Source organism: Pelophylax lessonae (genome assembly GCF_965119305.1).
Source record: "Pelophylax lessonae genome assembly, chromosome: 6".
NCBI classification, from domain to species: Eukaryota; Metazoa; Chordata; class Amphibia; order Anura; family Ranidae; genus Pelophylax; species Pelophylax lessonae.
In genome coordinates, this window is record NC_138773.1 from 330886454 (window position 1) to 330910321 (window position 23868).

Below are 23868 nucleotides of genomic sequence, written 5' to 3' on the forward strand. Positions count from 1 at the left end.
TTTCATCATTTTAGGCCAATTTGTTTTCTGCTACATATTTTTGGTAAAAAAATCCCAATAAGCGTATTTTGATTGATTTGCGCAAAAGTTATCGCGTCTAAAAAGCTAGGGAATTTATGTCACTTTTATTATTTTTTTTTTACTAGTAATGGCGGTGATCTGCGATTTTTAGCAGGACTGCGACATTGCGGCGGACAGATCGGACCCCTAACTGACATTTTTGACAGTTTTGGGGAGACCAGTGACATTACTGCAGTAATCAGTGCTATAAATATGGAATGTCACTGTACTAATGACACTGGCAGGGAAGGAGTTAACACCAGGGGCGATCAAAGGGTTAAATGTGAGCCTAGGGGGTGCTTCCTAACTGTGTGGGGGGATGGACTTACAGGATGAACACAGAGATCTGTGTTCCTAAATAAGAGGATCGCTGTGTTCATTGCTGACAAAACAGCGGTCTGCCGTGTTTACTTCAGCAGACCACCGTTCTGTCTCCATGGGGAGCGATCCCGGGTGCCCGGCGGACACGACCCGCTGATTAGCTCTCCCTGTGGCCAATCGGCGTGTGCGCCCCCACTAGCTGTCTCACAAAGCGATGTAAAAGTACATAATTTCAAGGGACAGAGCCGACCTGCCGACGTAAAAATACGGCGGCTGGTCGGCAAGTGGTTAAAAAAAACAATGTCCCCCGGTGTAGATCCATCATCAATCGCGATGAGCGCTGGCCGCTGACAGGAAAAAAAGAAAAAGGTCTGCACCCGACAGAGGCTCCCGAACAATGCCACCTCCCCCGCTAAATAATTTAAGGGGCGGGGCCACCCTGTGATGTCAATGTGTGGCCCCACCCCCTTGTGACCTCATTGACCCAGCATGCTTTGGTCGGTGACGTCACAAGGGGATGGGGCGGAGCGGTCATTCAGAGGGAGCCTTCATCAGGTGCAGACCTTTGGCTTTATTTTTCCAGGGCGGCAGCCATGCTTATCCTGATTGACGATGGATCTACACTGGGGGGGCATTGTTTTTGTTTTTATAATTCAACTTTTAAAGGAAATGTCAAAAACTGCGTGTTTGTTTTTATTTACTTTTTCACACATTTTCGATGAATGAGTAAGGGTGCAATGTACCCCATACTTATTCACATGAGGGGGGGGCAGGATCTGGGGGCTTCCAGAGTCTAATAAGATAACTCACCCCCCCCCCCCCCCCCCACAACCATCAAGCCAGGGTTGTGGGGAAGAGACCCTAGTCCTCATGAACATAGGGGCAAGGTGCTTTGAGGGGAGTACCACAAAGGACACCCCCCCCCCCATGTTGAGGGGGTGCTCACACCCCTTTCCTGGCATGCTCAGATAAGAGTCTGGTATGGATTTTGGGGGGACCCCCATGCCATTTTCTTTTACATTTTGGTTTGGGTTCCCCTTAAAATCAATACCATACCCAAGGGCCCGGTATATTAGTACCACACTGGAAAGAGCCTGGTATAGATTAGGGGGGGGGGGGGTTTGAACTCTGTCTCAATTTTTATTGCCGGCAGTGGTTTTATTTACATTCAGCTGTCAACAGGGAAGCCTGCTGACAGCTGATGAGTCATCTGTTGCTAAGTAGAGATGGCCTTGCGCTTCGCCCGGCGGTCGGTTCGCTGCGAATTTTGCTTGTTCGCAAATTCACAAAAAGTTGGACTTTTGCCGATGTTCGCGAATATGTCCGTGCCGCCATTTTCTTTTTCATTCAGAAGAACTTTGACCCGTGACACAGCCGTCAGGTGGAACGGGACAGCCAATTGAAACATTCCAGCACATGGACAGTCCCCCTACCCTATAAATAGACCTGACCTGGCGGCCATTTCACATTCCGCTTTCTGCCAGTGTAGGGAGAGGTCTGCTGTGCTCATCAGGGAGAGTTTGCTAGACACAAATAGCGCTGTGAAGATCCACAAAAGTCCTTTTCATGGCTGGTATTTCGGTATAGGTCTATTAGTATCTTTTCAGGATAGGGTCAGGTATTCAGTCTGTGCTGTAGGGGCAGTTAGAGATCGTCAGCAGTGACACAAATCGCTCTGTTAGGCTGCATTCACATGTCAGCTTATAATCGCGGGCAGAACAGCCGCGGTTCCGCCCGCGATTCGGAGATTTATTGCAAATCGCGGGACGCCTAGCGTTGCCCGTTGATTTGCAATAGCCCCCCAAACGCCGAGCGATGTTGCCGCGATTTACGCCCGCCGAATCGCGGCAACATCGCGCAAACAAAATCGCGGGACGCAATACGCTCCAAAGAAGCTCTTGTACTTTTTTGGAGCGTATTGCGTCCCGCGATTTTGTTTGCGCGATGTTGCCGCGATTCGGCGGGCGTAAATCGCGGCAACATCGCTCGGCGTTTGGGGGGCTATTGCAAATCAACGGGCAACGCTAGGCGTCCCGCGATTTGCAATAAATCTCCGAATCGCGGGCGGAACCGCGGCGGTTCTGCCCGCGATTATAAGCTGACATGTGAATGCAGCCTTAATGTCCACAAAAGTCATTTAAAGGGCTGCAAATTTTTTGGTATTGCTGTGCAGTGCACTAAAAAGGGGGGGGGGAGGGGTTTAATCCACAGTATAATATACTTTGTAGAAAGCATATTATAGTGGATTAGTAGTATTATTGTGCACTGTGCAGCATTGTGTGGTGACTGAGCGTTGCTGCAGCTCTGACGGGAATAATAAAGGGGACTCTGACCGCAATATTAAAGGGGCACTCTGACCGCAATATTAAAGGGGCACTCTGACCGCAGTATTAAAGGGGAACTCTGACCGCAATATTAAAGGGGAACTCTGACCACAATATTAAAGGGGAACTCTGACGGGAATAATAAAGGGGCACTCTGACTGGAATAATAAAGGGGAACTCTGACCACAATATTAAAGGGGAACTCTGACGGGAATAATAAAGGGGCACTCTGACTGGAATAATAAAGGGGAACTCTGATGGGGACACACTGGATGTAAAGGGGCACTCTGACGGGGACACACTGGATGTAAAGAAGTACTCTGATGGGGACACGGATGTAAAGGAGGGACTCTGACAGGGACACACTGGATGTAAAGGAGGACTCTGATGGGGACCTGACACAGGCTGAATGAAGGCGGGGGACACAGTGACATGACAGCAGTGACATGGGCTGAATGACGGGGGAATACAGACTGGATGAGGGGGGACACAGGCTGGATGAGGGGGGACATAGGCTGACAGTGTGTCACTGTCAGAGTGCCCCTTTATATCCAGTGGGTCCCCGTCAGAGTGCCCCTTTATGTGGGCTAATTTGTGGGGCCTATACAGGCCGACACTTACTTCTGTATCCTGTGAATTCCTAATGTACCTTCAGCCACAGAATACAACATTCTTAAGCCCCGTACACACGCACTGATTGTCGGCCGAACGATCGGCCGTCTTTTGTCCGGTGCTGTCCTGTCGGTTGAAAAGTGCTAAAGACTGCACACGAATTTTGTCAGCCAACAACAGCCGACTGCAGAAGTGATGTCATGTGATGGTTAACTTTCCGTGTGCTTTTTCTTCTCTGAGCATGCCCAGTCTAGCTCATCTGCTGTTTGTCGGCCGAATTCTGTACTGACTGAGGAACAATCGGCCGTTCTGGTGTTGGCCAACAAAAATTTTAAAGGCTGCACACCAGATTCTGTTCGGCCGAAAAGTCGCAGTCGGTTGTCGGAAGCATCGTACTAACAAGTCGACAATCGGCCGATCGGACGGTGGCCGAATATTTACGGCCGACAATCGCTACGTGTGTACGGGCCTTTAGCTGTCAGATAAACCCATGTGGGCTAATTTTTGGGGCCTGGAATGGCCGACACTTAATTCTGTATACTGTGAATGCCTAATTTTTCAGACTGGAATTGAAAATCAATGGGTCTGTAAAGGTTCCGCCAAATTGTGGAATGGATGCGGACCCATTTTACAGATGTGTGAATGGACCCTATATGTATTAGACAATGTATTTACCGGCTGCTGTCAGTTCTGGCTGATTTATGATAAAAAAAAATACATTTTTTTGCTGTAAAAATAAAAAAAAATGTTTAGGGCAACTTTTTCAATTGCAATACTTCTGTTATACAAAAATTGCACTAAGTGAAATGGAACTAATAAAGTCCAAATAAAGTGAGTCCAATATTCCACACTTTGAGTGCTGTGATTGGAAATGTGTTGTCAGTCCAAAGTCCCTCTAGGTAAATTGCTTACCGAAACTCAGAAAGATTAAGGCCCAAAATCCAGATCCGCAAACTTGATGGCGTGGTAGTTTAGTCTTTAAATGAATCTCCAGATATTGGATATGTGAAATTGTAAAACATAAAGAAACGCCATAGCATAAAATCCACAAATAAATAGAAATACTGTTGTTAAATAAAACACCAGTGATGTGTTTATATTGTATGGATATAGTGAAAGCAGAAGTGAATAGATCCACCACCAGCTTAATACCGCTTACCAGAAACAAATATATTAAGGCAATTCATGAAAGAGCCAAAAACAGGTGTATTAAGGGGAGCTCTTCACCAGAGGAGGAAAGCACCAGATGTAATCCACCGCAGAGCGATCAGTCCCTTACCAGACTGAGTGCAAGACAGTCTAGGTTAAATAAATCCACCCAAAAGATCCGGCACACCAAGACCTCCAAGCCTCTTACCAGAAGCGAATAACTAGCAGGTGTCAGGATATCCTGGATGGTTGAACCTTCAAATCCCCACAGGAACAATGAGGCAGATCAAATCCAATGGGTAGACACAGAGAGTGATAACGATCCCTTGGAACTCAATAATGGTCGGTCCCGAAAGAGTAAAACATAAAAACCGCCACAGTGTAAAACCACAATAAGTTTAATAGATTTAAAAGTATTACACTCACATGTAACAAATGTAAATAGCTCGTATAGCCGCCGGCCGGACAGCCCCGCGCATCCGCACTCGTCGGACACTGTAGGAAGTGACGTCAGCATGCCGTGACCTAATGTCGTTTCGTCACAGATGACGTTCTCAAAGGTCCTTTTTTGGGCTTTTTTGGGGGCTTAACATGGCTTATTGTACAAAATAAAGAGCTTAGAAGTTAACCAATTTCCCCCAAAATTCACACAATAGAAAGGCTATCTATGCCAACATATTCTGAAATTAGGTAAATCACACCAAAAGTTAATCACATAAAACGATTATTTTGCAATCCTAAAACATTTAATGTGAAGAGCTTAACGTACTATAATGTGCCTAAACCTCAATCAATTGTCTTGCAACTTTGCATAACCTAATTTCTCAACTTTCCAAACCTGTCCTAGAAATTTCATGGATTTTGGTCCCCTACAAGACAAAGCTTACTGTGGCTTAACGTACAAAAAAGAACTTGGATGTTATCCAATTTCCCCCAAACTTCACACTTTTCAAGGCGGGTCCTTTGATAAATCATACCAAAAGTTATTCAGATGTAACTATTGTTTGTCAAATCTTGTGCCATAATGATGTAAACCTCAATCAATTGCCTTTAAACTTTGCAAAACCCAAGTTTTCAGCTTCCCCAAACCTATCCTAGATGTTCCATAGATTTTCATGGAAGTGAGTGACATTAAGCTTGTGTTGGCCCCTACCACCTTTTGTGTAGTACTCGTAGTGTGGGACAGCCAATGGGGGAATATTATAAGTGTGTATGCGTGGCTTACCAGCCAATCACTGGTGGTTTCTTGGCTTGTGGTGTGTGCTGGGGAAGTGCTCCCGTCACACCCCCAGCCACCAGTCTTGGTACGCCCCATCTGTAGTTTTGTTCTCCAGCAAGCAGGGATGTATTTCCATTGCTGCTTGCTGCAATGGGCAGACCAGGATTCACAGACTGCCGGGCTGTACTGCCCATGGAGGCGGTGTCCTAGGAATGAAAGCCCCCCTGGATTGCTCTGAAAGGCTGTAACCGGTGCTGCCTGCGATTTGGGGCCGCATCACTGCTGGCTTGGAATCCTCTGTTTGCTGTATCATCTGTAGCACCCTCCTAGGTTGGTGCTAGTGAGGACATGGCTCGGTTTGGTGGGGGGTGAGTAAAGCACCCTCCTAGGTTGGTGCTAGTGAGGACATGGCTCGGTTTGACAGGGGGTGAGTGTAGCACCCTCCTAGGTTGGTGCTAGTGAGGACATGGCTCGGTTTGGCAGGGGGTGAGTGTAGCACCCTCCTAGGTAGGTGTTAGTGAGAGAGTAGTTTTGAACTCTGTCTGCCTATCAGAGGAGCAGCAGGTAAATCTATATTATTCTCTGAATACCGGAGAACAGGATCTGTTAGTGAGGTCTGCTCATTGTGCTCATTATGCAATTCATTCAGTCTAGAGGAGTGTTTCACACTGGTCCAATAGGGAGGAATGTTGGACAGTGGGAGGAAACCTGACAAATGGGTGCATAGGCTTTTGATACAGCATGATGATTGGCAGGGGGCAGGTCACCTCAGTGCATGCTGGGATACTGTATAAAAGCCAGGAGCACATGTGCTCGGAGTCTTTCGTTGGACAGTGGAGTCCCAGAGGGAGGGGGCGGCTGAAATGTGCAGTTTTCTGGTTCTGGTAGCCGCTGCCCAAAGTCCCCCAGTCAAATCTCTGGTTGGTAGGACTGCCTAGCCCCAGAATTCACCGCCAGGAGGCTCCAACTTTTTTCTACTGAGCTGCTCCATCTCCTCCATCTTCCACCCCGCCCACAGTGACTACGAAAGAGTCTGAGAGCTGCGAGGGAGTATGGGAGCCAGGAAGAGACAGACAGAGGATGGCATTCTGTGCTGGAGGAACAAGAGAGTGTAACCAGAGATGGGGGGGAGACAACCTGAGCAGAATGAGCAGCTGGAGGAGGCAGCTGAACATCCTACGCTGACAGACCTGCAATATTCTCCATGAAAATTCTGCCTCCTCTGCTCCCCCCACCAACAGCCCTTCTCCATCAAAGTCCTTCCCCACCAACAGTCCTTCCCCACCAACAGCCCTTCCCCACCAACAGCCCTTCCCCACCAACAGCCTTTACCCACCAACAGCCCTTCTCCACCAACAGCCCTTCCCCACCAACAGTCCTTCCCCACCAACAGCCCTTCTACACCAACAGCCCTTCTACACCAACAGTCCTTCCCCACCAACAGTTCTTCTCCACCAACAGCCCTTCCCCACCAACAGCCCTTCCCCACAAACAGCCCTTCCCCACCAACAGTTCTTCTCCACCAACAGCCCTTCTCCACCAACAGTCCTTCCCCACCAACAGTCCTTCCCCACCAACAGCCCTTCTCCACCAACAGTCCTTCCCCACCAACAGCCCTTCTCCACCAACAGTCCTTCCCCACCAACAGCCCTTCTCCACCAACAGCCCTTCTCCATCAACAGCCCTTCTCCACCAACAGCCTTTCCCCACCAACAGCCCTTCTCCACCAACAGTCCTTCCCCACCAACAGCCCTTTCCCACCAACAGCCCTTCTCCACCAACAGTCCTTCCCCACCAACAGCCCTTTCCCACCAACAGCCCTTCTCCACCAACAGCCCTTCCCCACCAACAGCCCTTCCCCACAACAGCCCTTCCCCACCAACAGTTCTTCTCCACCAACAGTTCTTCTCTGCTCTCACTAACAACTGAGAGTATGCAAAGGCTGAGAGGCTTTAGTGATCGCTTTGCTGGACTTCTTCTTGTGATGAGAGCTCTCCCCCACTCTCTCTCCCTCTCCCCACTCTCTCTCCCTCTCCCCTCTCTCTCCCTCTATCCCTCTCCCCCCTCTCTCCCTCTCCCCCCCTCTCTCTCTCCTTCTCCCCATCTATCTCTCCCCATCTCTCTCCCTCTCCCCCTCTCTCTAGCTCTCCCCCTCTCTCTCTCTCCTTCTCCCCATCTATCTCTCCCCCTCTCCCCCATCTCTCTCTCCCTCTCCCCATCTATCTCCCCCACTCTCCCCCCTCCCCCCTCTCTCTCCCCTCCCCCCTCTCTTTCTCCTTCTCTCACCCTCTCTCTCCCCCATCTTTCTCTCCACCCCTCTCTCTCTCTCCCCCCTTTCTTTCTTCCTTTCCCACCCTCTCTCTCTCTCCTGCCCTCTCTCTCTCTCCCCCCCCTCTTTCTCCCTCTCCCACCCTCTCTTTCTCCTGCCCTCTTTCTCACTCCCTCTCCCCATCTATCTCTCCCCACTCTCTCTATCTCCCCCTCTCCCTCCTCCCTCTCTCTCTCTCCCCCTCTCTTTCTCTCTGTCCATCTCTCCCCTCTCTTTCTCTCTCTCCCACCCTCTCTCTCTCTCCCCTCTCTCTCCCACCCCCCTCTCTCTCTCTCTCTCTCTCTCCCTCTCTCCCCTTCTTTTGCTTGCTCCCCCCCTCCATCTCTATCCCCCCTCTCTCTCTCTCCCTCCCCCCCTCTCTCTCTCACGACTCTCTCTCTCTCTCCTTCTCCCCATCTATCTCTTCCCCCTCTCCCTCTCTATGTCTCCCTCTCCCCATCTATCTCCCCCACTCTCCCCCTCTCTCTCTCTGCCTCTTCCCCCTCTCTCCTTCTCTCACCCTCTCTCTCTCCTCCCCCCATCTTTCTCTCCCCCCTCTCCACCTCTTTCCCCCTTTCTTTTCCACCCTCTCTCTCTCCTGCCCTATCCCCCCCATCTTTATCCCTCTCCCACCCTCTCTTTCTCCTGCCCTCTCTCTCACTCCCTCTCCATCTCCCCCCCTCTCCCTCCTCCTCTCTCTCTCTCCCCCTCTCTCTCTGTCCCTCTCTCCCCTCTCTTTCTCCCTCTCCCATCCAATCTCTCTCTCTCCCCCTCTCCCTCTCTCTCTCTCCCCCCCTCTCTCTCTCTCTCTCTCACCACTCTCTCTCTCTCTCTCTCTCTTTCTCCCCCTTTTCTTCCCCTCTCTCTCCCCTTCTTTTGCTCGCTCTCTCCCTCCATCTCTATCCCCCCTCTCTCTCTCTTTCCTGCCCTCTTTCTCCCTCTCCCACTCTCTCTTTCTCCTGCCCTCTCTCTCACTCCCTCTCCCCATCTATCTCTCCCCACTCTCTCTCCATCTCCCCCTCTCTCTCCCTCCCCCTCTCTCTTCCCCCTCTCCCTCCCCCTCTCTCTCCCCCCCTCTCTCTCTCCCTCTCTCTCTCCCTCTCCCTCTCACCCTCATCTCTCTCTCTCCCCCTGTCCCTCCCCCTCTCTCTCTCTCTCTCTCTCTCTCTCTCTCTCTCTCTCTCTCTCTCCCTCTCACCCTCATCTCTCTCTCCCCCCCTCACCCCTCCCCCCCCCTCTCTCTCTCTCTCTCTCTCTCTCCCCCTCTCTCTATCCCCCCTCTCTCTCCCCCTCCCTCTCTCTCCCTCCCTGTTTAATTAATAATAAAAATATAATCTGAATAACTTTTGCTGTGATTTACTAAATGATCTGAAATTTTCTGAATATGTTGGAATAGATAGACTCTTCTATTGTGTGAAGTGTGGGGGAAATTGGTTCACATCTCAGCTCTTTTGTACATTAAGCTCCCCAAAAAATAGAGCTTAATGTCCCCAGTTTTCCTTGTGGGAGACCAAAACTCATAAAGCTTCCAGGGCAGAATAGGAAAGGTGGTCAGTGCAAAGTTTCAGGACAATTGATTGAGGTTTAGGTACTTTATTACACATTAAGCTACATTAAGCCATTTTTACATCAAATGTTTTAGGATGTCCCCAGATTCACCGCGGAATCACTTTTATGGGTGACGGGAGAGGTGAATCGCCCCCCCCCGCCCCCCCCCCCTCCTGCCACTTCCCGGTCATTTTCCTCGCTTACCCGAGCCGTCGGTAGCTGCGAAAACTATCGGATCGGATGCACAGTTGGGCAGAAAGTCGAGTGAGCGCAAGATGGCCCCCACTCTCATCTCTATGCCCTTGGAGGACCAAAATGACGTCAAACCTCATTTCCATCCAACGGCCTTAAAGGGCAAATTCTTTTTAATGGGTAAATTAAAATTACATTTTTTTTTTTACTTTTAAATGTAGATGTGAGGTGTGAGGTCTTTTTGACCCTCAGATCTCACAATAAAGAGGACCTGTCCTGCCTATTTCTATTACAATGGATGTTTACATTCCTTGTAATAGGAATAGAGGTGATCATAAAAATGTTTTTAAAAGGGACAGTGTAAAAATAAAAAGGAAAATAAATAAGAAAAATAAAGGTTAAAAAGTGTAAAGCGCATACACAAGTCCCGCCCACATATATGTGAGGTATTGCCGCGATCGTTAGAGAGAGAGCAATAATTCCATCCCCCGACCTCCTCTGTAACTCTAAACTGGTAACTTGTAAAAAATTTTAAAGCATCGCCTATTGAGATTTTTAAGTACTGTAGTTTGACGCCATTCCACGAGCGTGCGCAATTTTGACGCATGACATATGGGATATCTATTTACTCAGCGTAACTTTATATTTCACATTATGCATTATTAGGCTAACTTTACAGTTTTCTTATTTTTTATTTTAAAAAATTATATTTTTTCCAAAACAATTTTGTTTGTAAGACCACTGTGCAAATACGGTGTGACATAAAGTATTTCAATGATCTCCATATTATTCTCTAGGATCTCTGCTAAAAAAAAATATATATATATATAATATTATGGGAGATTCTAAGTTATTTTCTAGCAAAAAATATTGATTTTAACTTGTAAACAACAAATGTCAGAAATGGGCTTTGATCCTTACGTTGGTAAAGAACGCAAAACGTGTCAAAAATGCATCACAAATGCACCAAATATGCGCTCAGGCTCCATTCACATCAATGCGTTTTTTCATGCTTTTTGCAGAAATGTAGCATATTTTCTTAACATGTTTACCTATGGAGCGCGTTCAGATCAATGCATTTTTGTGCCGCTGCATTTTTGGAATGGGTCAGGGACTTTTTTAAACGCAAAACACTGCTTTTTTTTTTTCCTTTTCTGGTTTAATAGACTTTAATGGAAATGCTGCAGAAAAGTATATAGTGCGTTTTTACTGCGTTTTAATCAAGTTTTTGCCACGATTTGCATTTTTTTAAATCTGCACAACAAATTTTCCCTCCTATAAAAAAAGCATAAAAAACGCAAAATTGCAGTAAAAAAAAATGGAAAGCACTGCAAAAACACTCAAAAGCAACATGCAAAGGTGTAAATCGAACCTAAAAACGCACAATATGCTTTTCTGCTACTTCTCCATTGAAGTCTATTAAAACAAAAAAAGCACCATTTTGCATTTAAAAAACTGACCCTTTCCAAAAACGCAGAGGCACAGAAACGCATGGATGTGCACGTGTTCCATAGGAACCAATGGTAAAAATAATCTCCCGTGTTTCTGCAAAAAGCATGAAAAAACGCATTGGTGTGAACCGAGACTTAACACTCCAAAGATGCTGCTTGCAGGATTTTTTTCACCTCCCTGCCAGCGCACCGCCCCAGTGTAAAAGCATTCATTCATTTTAATGGGGTGTACTCACTTTTGTTGCCAGCAGTTTAGATATTAACCTATTAACCACTTTACCACCGGAGGATTTTGCTGTCTTACGTCTGGGCCACTTTTTACGATTTGGCACTGTGCAAATTTAACTGACAATTGCGCGGTCATGCGACGCCGTACCAAAATGAAATTGACGGCCTTTTTTTCCCCACAAACAGAGCTTTCTTTTGGTGGTATTTGATCACCTGTGCGATTTTTACTTTTTGCGCTATAAACAAAAAAAGAGCGTTTATTTTGAAAAAAATAACAATATTTTTAACATTTTTTTATATGAAATTCCTCCCAAAAAATATGTAAAAATCAAATTTTTTTTAAATTTTTGGCCAATTTGTTTTCTGCTACCTATGTTTGGTAAAAAAAATTGCAATAAGCTTATTTTGATTGGTTTGCGCAAAAGTTATTGCATTTACTAACTAAGGGAAAGATTTCTGTCATTTTTGGTGTTTTTTTTTTTAACGAGTAATGGCGGCGATCTGCGATTTTTTTTGCGGGACTGCGACATTGCGGCGGACAGATCAGACCCTTGACTGACATTTTTGACACTTTTGGGGGTACCAGTGACATTACTGCAGTAATCAGTGCTATATATATGCACTGTTACTGTAATAATGACACTGGCAGGGAAGGGGTTAACTTTATTGGAGAGGGAGGGGTTATTGTATGCCTGGTGCTTACTAACGTGTGGGGGGGGGGAGGTGACTGAGTGACACAAGGACAGATCCAGGGTTCAGCTATGCTGAATCCTGCAATCTGACCCTGCCTGTCACTTAGGAGATCCGCCTGCTCTGTTTACACAGGCAGGCGGATCTCCAAACTAGATTCCCCGACGATCGGGGAAGAGCGGCGGCGATCACCGCCGCTCCTCCCCTGACCCGACTGAAAACAGCGGGCGCGCGAGCGCTGCCTACAGGGGGAGGAGTCCAGCGACGTAGGTCTACGTCGCTGGACGGGAACGAGCCACTGTGCCGCAGTAGAGGCACAGTGGCCAGAGGTAAAGTGGTTAATAGACTTTAATGGAAATGCTGCAGAAAAGTATATAGTGCGTTTTTACTGCGTTTTTATCGTGTTTTTGCCACGATTTGCGCTTTTAAATCTGCACAACAAATTTTCCCTCCTATAAAAAAAAACGCAAAAAAAAATGGAAAGCACTGCAAAAATGCTCAAAAGCAACATGCAAAGGTGTAAATCGAGCCTAAAAACGCACAATATGCTTTTCTGCTACTTCTCCATTGAAGTCTATTAAAACAAAAAAAGCACCATTTTGCATTTAAAAAACTGACCCTTTCCAAAAACGCAGAGGCACAGAAACGCATGGATGTGAACGTGTTCCATAGGAACCAATGGTAAAAATAATCTCCCGTGTTTCTGCAAAAAGCATGAAAAAACGCATTGGTGTGAACTGAGACTTAACGCTCCAAAGATGCTCCAAAGATGCTGCTTGCAGGATTTTTTTTCACCTCCCTGGCAGCGCACCGCCCCAGTGTAAAAGCATTCATTCATTGTACTCACTTTTGGTGCCAGCGGTTTACACATTAATGGCTGTGTGTTGTCACTTAGGGGTGTACTGACTTTTGTTGCCAGCGGTTTAGACATTAATGGCTGTGTGTTGAGTTATTTTGAGGGGACAGTAAATTTACACTGTTATACAAGCTGTACACTCACTACTTTACATTGTAGCAAAGTCTCATTTCTTCAGTGTTGTCACATGAAAAGATAGAATACAATATTTACAAAAATGTGAGGGGTGTACTTACTTTTGTGAGATACTGTATACATTACATTCACCACAGAATGTATTTGGAGTTTACATTTCCCAGAGTTCCCCTTTAGTAGAGTCTTCCAGTGCCGCTGATCACAGGGGATCAATACTGATTGGACAGGTTTATCTATCTGATCAATCATCCCCCCCAAGAGCGGAGGTGACGGTCTCTGCAGACACACACATGGGAATATTGGTGGAAATATTGGAATGGGGTGACTGTGGCCCCGTGTCTAGGGGCCCCTTCAGGTGATTGCAGATTTCAAGGCAAATTTGTTTTATCATAACTTGACCTAAAATTCTATCACCCCAATATGGAGCTCTTTTCTGGGGGATTTACTTACAGTGACCAATCCCGATGTATTCCCCGCTGTGTCCGGACTCTCAGTGTTTGGCAGTGAGACGGTCAGATGTACTTCTTCCCCATTGGACAGTTTCAGCAGATGGCTCCCTTTCTGGAGGACTCGATCCCGCGCTGGAAGACAAGGATAACCATGATAAGGATTTTCTATGGGAATGTCACCGGTCACATGACCACCTATATCTATAGGGCTGCCTGTCAGGTGTACCACCCCCAGATTAGGATAACTGTACCACCCCCAGATTAGGATAACCATACCACCCCATAGGACCACACATCCGCATGGTGTCACTGCTCCACTTACATCATTAAATATTGAAAATTGTATCCTTTATGACATCACTGATAACATGTATGTAAAGCCCAAACTTTTCTTTGCAGTTGGATGGAGAATAATACAGAGAGAATCCATCACTACTGACCCCCATCACCATTATCACCCAGACAGGAAGTGATAACAAATCAACATGTTACATTTATCACCAGAAAAGGAAGTGATTGGAAATTACCACTGGAACAGGAAGTGATGAGAAATTAAAATGTTTAATTTATCACTGAAATAGGGAGGGATTGGAAATTAACATTTTACACTTTTTACTGGAACAGGAAGTTATTTAAAATTAAAATGTTATATTTATCACAGGAAAAGGAAGTGATTGGAAAGGTAAAATGTTACGTCTATCACTGGAACAGGAATTGATTGGAAATGATCAAATGGGCCTGTACTGTGGGATTAGTGCTAGGGGGTCTGTACTATGGGGTTAGTGCTAGGGGGTCTGTACTGTGGGGTTAGTGCTACGGGGTCTGTACTGTGGGATTAGTGCTAGGGGGTCTGTACTGTGGGATTAGTGCTAGGGGGCCTGTACTGTGGGGTTTGTGCTAGGGGGTCTGTACTGTGGGATTAGTGCTAGGGGGCCTGTACTGTGGGATTAGTGCTAGGGGGTCTGTACTGTGGGATTAGTGCTAGGGGGCCTGTACTGTGGGATTAGTGCTAGGGGGTCTGTACTGTGGGGTTTGTGCTAGGGGGTCTGTACGGTGGGATTAGTGCTAGGGGGTCTGTACTGTGGGATTAGTGCTAGGGGGTCTGTACTGTGGGATTAGTGCTAGGGGGTCTGTACTGTGGGGTTAGTGCTAGGGGGGTCTGTACTGTGGGATTAGTGCTAGGGGGTCTGTACTGTGGGATTAGTGCTAGGGGGTCTGTACTGTGGGATTAGTGCTAGGGGGTCTGTACTGTGGGGTTTGTGCTAGGGGGCCTGTACTGTAGGGATTAGTGCTAGGGGGTCTGTACTGTGGAATTAGTGCTAGGGGGTCTGTACTGTGGGGTTAGTGCTAGGGGGTCTGTACTGTGGGATTAGTGCTAGGGGGTCTGTACTGTGGGATTAGTGCTAGGGGGTCTGTACTGTGGGGTTTGTGCTAGGGGGCCTGTACTGTGGGGTTTGTGCTGGGGGGGGGGGGGGGTCTGTACTGTGGGATTAGTGCTAGGGGGTCTGTACTGTGGGATTAGTGCTAGGGGGTCTGTACTGTGGGATTAGTGCTAGGGGGTCTGTACTGTGGGATTAGTGCTAGGGGGTCTGTACTGTGGGATTAGTGCTAGGGGGTCTGTACTGTGGGGTTTGTGCTAGGGGGTCTGTACTGTGGGATTAGTGCTAGGGGGTCTGTACTGTGGGGTTAGTGCTAGGGGGTCTGTACTGTGGGATTAGTGCTAGGGGGTCTGTACTGTGGGATTAGTGCTAGGGGGTCTGTACTGTGGGATTAGTGCTAGGGGGTCTGTACTGTGGGATTAGTGCTAGGGGGTCTGTACTGTGGGATTAGTGCTAGGGGGTCTGTACTGTGGGGTTTGTGCTAGGGGGTCTGTACTGTGGGGTTTGTGCTAGGGGGTCTGTACTGTGGGGTTTGTGCTAGGGGGCCTGTACTGTAGGGATTAGTGCTAGGGGGTCTGTACTGTGGGATTAGTGCTAGGGGGTCTGTACTGTGGGATTAGTGCTAGGGGGTCTGTACTGTGGGATTAGTGCTAGGGGGTCTGTACTGTGGGATTAGTGCTAGGGGGTCTGTACTGTGGGGTTTGTGCTAGGGGGTCTGTACTGTGGGGTTTGTGCTAGGGGGTCTGTACTGTGGGGTTTGTGCTAGGGGGTCTGTACTGTGGGCTTTTTGCTTGAGGGGTTTGTGCTGGGGGGGTCTGTACTGTGGGGTTTGTGCTAGGGGGTTTGCGCTTGTGGGGTTTGTGCTAGGGGGTCTGTACTGTGGGGTTTGTGATAGGGGGCCTGTACTGTGGGGTTTGTGCTAGGGGGTCTGTACTGTGGGGATGGTGCTAGGAGGTCTGTACTGTGGGATTAGTGCTAGGGGGTCTGTACTGTGGGATTAGTGCTAGGGGGTCTGTACTATGGGGTTAGTGCTAGGGGGACTGTACTATGGGGTTAGTGCTAGGGGGACTGTACTGTGGGGTTAGTGCTAGGGGGACTGTACTATGGGGTTAGTGCTAGGGGGACTGTACTATGGGGTTAGTGCTAGGGGGACTGTACTGTGGGGTTTGTGCTAGGGGGTCTGTACTGTGGGATTAGTGTTAGGGGGTCTGTACTGTGGGGATGGTGCTAGGGGGTCTGTACTGTGGGATTAGTGCTAGGGGGTCTGTACTGTGGGATTAGTGCTAGGGGGTCTGTACTGTGGGGTTAGTGCTAGGGGGACTGTACTATGGGGTTAGTGCTAGGGGGACTGTACTATGGGGTTAGTGCTAGGGGGACTGTACTGTGGGGTTTGTGCTAGGGGGTCTGTACTGTGGGATTAGTGTTAGGGGGTCTGTACTGTGGGGATGGTGCTAAGGGGTCTGTGCTGTTGGATTAGTGCTAGGGGGTCTGTACTGTGGGATTAGTGCTAGGGGGTCTGTACTGTGGGGTTTGTGCTAGGGGGTCTGTACTGTGGGCTTTTTTCTTGAGGGGTTTGTGCTGGGGGGTCTGTACTGTGGGGTTTTTTCTTGAGGGGTTTGTGCTGGGGGGTCTGTACTGTGGAGTTTGTGCCACTCTCAGTCAGTGTATCCCATAATAGGGTGTCTCTCACAGTATATCCCATAATAGGGCCCCTGTTCCCTATTATGGGATATACTAGTACTGATGGACCCCTTAATATGTGATATATTGGGAGAATTTGTTCACGCAAGCAAAATACAGGGGACAAAATGGGTGGAGTCCCTAAGGGGTGTGGCTTCTGAGAAATGGGAGGGGTCTAAATGGAAGGGCGGGGTCTTGCGCCCCCCCATCTTAAAACTTCACCAGCCGCCACTGCTTACCTGCCCCCTCCTTTTAATGTATGAGGGCCGGCCTTCAGTCCTCAGCACTTACCTGCCTCCTCCCTGTAGTCCATTATAATACCCCCCCCAGTACCTACCTTCCTCCTCCTTGAAGTGTATGAGGATGAATCCCCGGCTGCAGTCGGTGTCTCGGATCTCACATTCTCCTCCATTGGATTCGCTCCTCTTCTGGAAATACAGCAGAAGTTTATTCTTTAGTTTCTTCAGCCTCTGGGGGTCGTCACCCCACTGGAGGGACACGGGGTGCGGGTACTGGGGGTCCCCCATTGCTCTGGTAGTGAGGGGTGAAGGTCTGTGTGACGTACGCTGAGTGTTCTGGGTGTGGAGCTGGGAACGGCTCGGAGATATTTACTTTCTCTTTCATTTCTCCTCTCACTGAGATTTCTCCTCCTATTTAAAGTACAAAACCCACAACAGTGAAATCAGACTGTATATAAAGCATGCTTCTTATACTCACTGAGCCTCCCTCTAGTGATATAAAGGTCTATATAGAAGAATCAGGACCTCCTTCCTCCTGCTGGGGACCCCTCTAGTAATATAAAGATCTATATAGAGTAATCAGAACCTTCCATCCTCCTGCTGGGGACCCCTCTAGTGATATAAAGATCTATGTAGAGGAATCAGGACCTCCTGCTGGTGACCCCTTATAGTGATATAAAGATCTATATAGAGGAATCAGGACCTTCCATCCTCCTGCTGGTGACCCCTCTAGTGATATAAAGATCTATATAGAGGAATCAGGACCTCCTTCCTCCTGCTGGTGACCCCTCTAGTGATATAAAGATCTATATAGAAGAATCAGGACCTCCTTCCTCCTGCTGGTAACCCCTCTAGTGATATAAAGATCTATATAGAGGAATCAGGACCTCCTTCCTCCTGCTGGGGACCCCTCTAGTGATATAAAGATCTATATAGAGGAATCAGGACCTCCTTCTTCCTGCTGGTGACCCCTCTAGTGATATAAAGATCTATATAGAGGAATCAGGACCTTCCATCCTCCTGCTGGTGACCCCTCTAGTGATATAAAGATCTGTATAGAGGAATCAGGACCTCCCTCCTCCTGCTGGTGACCCCTCTAGTGATATAAAGATCTATATAGAGGATTGGGGACCTCCTTCCTCCTGCTGGGGACCCCTCTAGTGATATAAAGATCTATATAGAGGAATGGGGACCTCCTTCCTCCTGCTGGGGACTCCTCTAGGGATATAAAGATCTATATAGAGGAATCAGGACCTCCTTCCTCCTGCTGGTGACCCCTCTAGTGATATAAAGATCTATATAGAGGAATCAGGGCCCCCTTCCTCCTGCTGGGGACCCCTCTAGTGATATAAAGATCTTTATAGAGGAATCAGGGCCCCCTTCCTCCTGCTGGTGACCCCTCTAGTGATATAAAGATCTATATAGAGGAATCAGGACATTCCATCCTCCTTCTGGTGACCCCTCTAGTGATACAGAGATCTTTATAGAGGAATCAGGACCTCGTTCCTGCTGCTGATGACCCCTCTAGCGATATAAAGATCTATATACAGTAGCTGTGTTCCAAAGTTCAAAAAGAATGGGATAGAATAAAACAGAATATAAAATAAAAGAATAGATTAGAATAGAAATGAATAGAATATAAATAAAAGAATAGAATAGGGCAGGAAAGAACACTCTGCTCAGGTCTCTCAAACATTTATCAGCTCTCCAGCCACCTTCTGGACACCTCCTTCCAGGGATTGGCTGGAGCAAGATAAATATTCATGCTGGCTGTTTGAATCTCTCTGCCCTATATTCTGGAAGCTTCTCCGAGGAGCAAGTGAGAGAAATCAAACCCTCAGCTCAGGAAACCCCAACCAGACAAAAATATTCCAATGCTGCTCCACTGATTACAGTGGGGCCAAAAAACTATTCAAAAGAGATGTGTAGCCCTGTCCCCGTAGGGCTTGCTGTATCATGACTTGTTGGGCCTCCTCTGATTACCGGCACACCGTCAGTTGGGGGACATTTCACACATCCCTCCTTACTCCCGATGGCTCGTCACACAATAAACAGTCCAGGGGGATTTGGTTTTTAGTGTTTATTTTGGAACTTGGATGGGAGAAGGGAATAGTGGGATACTCCAAGTGTAACTATTCACAATGGATAAGGACAACTCTCACTTGGCCTCACCAGGTTGCTTATGGAAGCAGCTGCACTGCTTAATCCATGCTGCCACATGTATGGAAAGGGTTAAGTCTCCTTGCTCTTTCTCTCCAGCAATAGACTTGGTGAATCTACATTATCTTCAGGACACTCACTAGCATCCACTTTACTGACACGCATCCACTGACTCTTCTAGCTGCATGAATGCCCCCCCTCAGGTCAGGCCCCTTGACACAGATCTGTACTCACAGTACTGCAGAATCAGATCCTTCCAGTTTCTGCCCTCTCAGTCAGCTTTATAGGACCTCCAGGTTCAATTCCTCACTAGCACTCTAGGCCCTCAGGTCGATCACCTGAGGCCACATGGCACCTCTACAGAGGAGGCAGCAGCTTGCTAAAAGGCTGAGCCGGGTGCAGGTCCAGGCATGTGGGCGGATCTCAACTCAATCGTGACCGGCTCTGTGACTTCAACTGAAAACGGGTCACAGAAGTACAGACAAATGAGCTTTCCCCGTACTTCTCCTTTAACCCTAGCAGCCTGACTATTAGGCACACAGTTAACCCTTTGATCGCCCCGTCCCAGCCGGTCTCATTTGTTCAGTGACAGTGTATAGTATTATCACTGATCATTATATTAGTGTCAATGGCAGGGATGGGCGAATGGTTCGACCAACATTTGCCTGTTCGGCCATTTGCTGAACACCTGAATTTGCAGGGTGTTCCCCGAGTGTTTGCCCCGATGAAAACCCTGCAATGCACTGAGCACTGCACAGTGCATTCTGCACCCTGATTGCCCAATCAGGGAGCAGTGTAAGCTGGTTAAAAACCAAAAAAGTGAATCAGCGCTTAAAATCTAAGGAAATAGCTGCTAGCAAAAAAGTGCAAAATATACATACGCTAAATAATCAAATAGACAAAAAGTTGCAGCGCTCAAATAGACAATAAGGTGCAAACGTATGTAGCACCCTCCTAGGTAGGTGCTAGGCAAAGCATAGTTGTGGCCCTGTTCTGCATATCAGGAGGGTCTGATCTGTTAGTTAGCCTGTCACATGCTTCCAGGTGTGACCTGTTGAGTCTGGGGAGTCTCCCCACTGTATCCAATGAGGGATCATGTTGGACAGTGGATGAAACCTAGCCAATAGCACACCAGGGTTTATTACTGTCCCAGTCGGTGGGCATTGCTGCAATGCATCCTGGGATTGGAAATAAATCCTGAGGGAGCGGCTGTCTCCCCTCCTGCTGAAGTGAGGAAGGTGGTCCAGGCGGTCGGCCTAGGGACCGGGGGTTGAGCTGTGCTGCAAAGGATCCAGTGTGTGCTGACCGCAGGAGCTGCTGGGCAGACTGCTTCTGGAAAAACAGTATCGTGAGTACTCAAGCATCTACCCAGGGGTCTGCCTAAGAGAGGGGACCACTCCAAAGAGGATCAAGCAGCCAGCTAACCCAGTGTGCTACTGTAAAGGGGGTGCCAAATTGTAAAGCCCTGAAGATTAGGGACCAAAAGGGGGTGCCAGGAAGGGCGTTGAAGTGGCAGTACAGTCTACTAAAGTAAAGCTACCTCAAGAAAGGAATACCTTAGGAAGCATTCAGGACTCTGTCACAGTCTAAGGAAAAGTAAAGTAAGCGGCCTAGATGTGACCAGCATCAGTCAGTGTTAACCAGCGTCAGTCAGCATTTTTGTGTCGTCCCTGCCTATTGTGCATAGTTCAGTTATTGGAGTATGCCACTCATCCCTTCTCCTATCCAAGTTCTCAATAAAACATAAAAACCAAAGAAACTGGACTGGTCCTTGTCTGAGGTGAAACACTTGGAAATATGCCTGAATGTTCTACTGTTGCTAATGGTAACCCAGGGGAACCCACACACACAGACAGCAGCTCCCATGGGAGTAGTGCTACATTTGGGGGCTCGTCCGGGATGTTGCCCTGGGTTACCGGCCTGGTTGCTTATGGCAAGGGCCGAAGAAAATGTCCAAAACCTCCATTTTTGTGTCCGGGACTTTGTTATAATGCTCAGTCCAAGTGTGAGGCCTGCTCTACAGGAGACAGGGAGAGTGGGATGAAGATAGAAGTTCAACTTGAAGGTTGCCCACGGCAATGCAAAAATTTCAGTCAGAACTGTAAGAAGTGTTTATCAATGGCGGGAATCTTTCACTTTAGCTATGAGATGTATGCCTCTGTGAAGTACTGGGAGGTGGGAAAAAGGCCTTTGACTGTGAATAAAGACTGTATCTGCCTGACAGGAAAAGGTCTAAGTGTGGACGGAGAAAATGGCGGCCAGGGGCACGTGGATTGGAATGCCAGGGGCCGTGTGTGTGTCCAGGCTATATGGAATGATGTTGACCGTGCATACGACAGCGGGACATTTATTCTGTATAGCGACAGTGCTAATACTGTGAAGATAGCAGTCGGCCATGCCGGGAAGGGCAGTGGAGCCCTTATCGGAGACAGTATGGTGGGCCTTGCTTGTACATGTGCTGGGAAGAGGACTGTCGATCGTGCATATGACAGCGGGACAATTCTCTGGACTGGCAAAGAGGGACAGCTGGCTCCAGGAGAGGGAGGCGCAGCTGGGGTCCTGCTACAAGCAAGAAGAGTAGATGCCTGTCTGGTGAGGGACATGGTCCGCTTTGCAGTAACTTCTGTGTCGGCTGAGGTGAGAGAGCGCGGCATTGGAGTGGTTGCTGCACCACGCTGGAAAGTGCGAGGTAGAAAATTCTGCCTAGCAGGAGGAGCCACCGCCAAACAAGGAGTGTGGGTGGAGATGTAGGTCGCGCCCAGCCAATCAGGAGTAACTAGGGAAGTCTATAAATCACTTCCTCCTTCGGGTGTGGCTGAGAGGGAGATATGTGCAAGGAGAAGCAAGATGGAGCTTGCTGGAGAGCGGAAGTGCGCAGCTGCAACTATTCCACCCATCAGCGGAGAAAACCAGCTGGGCAGACCGGTGAGCCAAAGTCGTCATTTGTGTGGGATACCGGCATACGGATGGTGCCCGATGGAGGACTGGCGCTATGCACAGGAGGAGGCGTGGAACACTTAGGCCTGGTATGTCCCCAGTGTGCAAGTGTGACTATGCGGGTGCAAGTGTGGGGCCAGTGCAGGCACTGCAGCTGTCTGCTGCTGCGGGCGGAGAGGAGTGATGGTCGGCCTGGACAGCTGTGTGTGTCGGGGGAAACGGGGATCATTCAAGTCGTGACGGCTGTGGAGTCGGGACCCCTCCGCGGAGGCGGGAGGGGCTTCTTTAGAGTCCTGGTGCAGCTGGAGGATAGGCACCCTGGCAGTGGTTCAGTCTTTATTATATACAACATGAAAGTGCAGCGCAAATCATAAACATAAAGGCAAAAACTATATCTAGCAGTCCATATACAGATGATATAACAGCATAGATAGTAAAGCCCCACAGTTCAGCAGTGGCAGCTGGTGCATACGGGGCGCAGGGTGCCGCCCCCTATAAATGCGTCCAGCCCCCTAATCTACATGCGCCGGACGCATGGACTTTAATGGGGCTTTTTTTTAGGATTTGATAAAAAAAAAAGGGTGGGCTCGGGGCGCAGAGCACTGCGCCCCAAGCTCACCCAGTTGTGTGACAATAGCGAATGAAAATTCGCTATTGTCAGACGGATCCTCCTCCTGGCCCAAAAGTGTCAAAAATGTCAGTAAGGGGTCCGATCTGTCCGCCACAATGTTGCAGTCCCGCAAAAAATCGCAGATCTCCGCCATTACTAGTAAAAAAACAATAAAAATGACATAAATCTTTCCCATACTTAGTAGCAGAGGTGGGGGTAAGTCACACATGGTCAAGTCCAAGCAAGTCACAAAGTCATAACCATCAAGTCCGAGTCAAGTCTCAAGTCACAGTTCAGCTAAATCAAGCAAGACAAGTCAAGTCAAGGGTTCACCCCAAGCAAGAGAAGTCGAGTCCTGATAAGTGTCAAGTCACGTCACAGTACGAAAATAAATAGAGGCAAATATTTTTATTTTTGCACAGAAAAGATGAACTTGTATACATATATTATGTATATACATTTGCTATATATGAATCATATGTATACCATATCTGTGCTACATAAATATCTGAAAATAAAATTAAATTGGTGCCACCTAGCAGTGCCCACCATTGCAGCTCATCAGTGCTGCCTATCAGTGTCGCTCACCAGTGCCTCCTATCAGTGCCCATCAGAGCAGCAAATCAGTGCCACCTATCAGTGCCCATCGGTGAAGAGCATCACCAGTGCCACCTATCAATGCAGCTCATAAGTGCCACCTATTAGTGCCCATCTGATGGGTGAGGCCTATCCATCCATCACTAAAGATAGGGTGGGTAGGCCTCATCAGTGCACTGCAACCCATCAGTGCAGCTCATCAGTCCTGCCTATCAGTGCAGCTCACCAGTGCCACTGTAACTGATTTGCTGCTCTGCTGGGCACCGATAGGAGGCACTGGTAAGCTGTACTGATAGGTGACAGACACTGATAAGGCACTGATAGGCGGCACTAATGAGCTGCACTGATAGGCAGGACTGGTGAGCTGCACTGGTGGGTTGCACTGCAGTGCACTGATGAGTGGCACTGATGAGCTGCACTGATGGGTAGGCCTCACCACTAGACCACCCCCCTACCCACTAGACCACCAGCACCCCCCCCCCCCACTAGACCACCACCACCCCCTAAGCCCCTAGACTGCCACCACCACCCCCAAGTGGCACTGATTTGCTGCACTGATGGGTAGGCCTCACCATTAGACCAACCCCTACCCACTAGACCACCAGCGCCCCCTCCCCCCCAACTAGACCACCCCACCACCCCCCAAGCACCCCTCACTAGACCACCACCCCCAAGCCCCCCCTCCCCCACTAGGCCACAACCACCCATCACAGCCCCCCCAGAC

General features: G+C 48.4%; 1 protein-coding gene across 1 annotated transcript in view; it reads right to left on the reverse strand.

The window, feature by feature from the left end:
* The window catches only part of LOC309558766 (protein mono-ADP-ribosyltransferase PARP14-like), a 343037-nt gene extending 325896 nt beyond the window's left edge, over window positions 1-17141 (reverse strand). Inside the window, exons 1-2 of the mRNA XM_082261814.1 lie at window positions 16939-17141; window positions 13544-13674 (exon numbers count right to left, since the gene is read on the reverse strand). Coding sequence (XP_082117940.1) covers window positions 13544-13674; window positions 16939-17128 — 321 coding nt within the window. The 5' untranslated portion in view covers window positions 17129-17141. The remainder of the gene's footprint in view (window positions 1-13543; window positions 13675-16938) is intronic.
* Between the last annotated feature and the right edge of the window lie 6727 nt (window positions 17142-23868).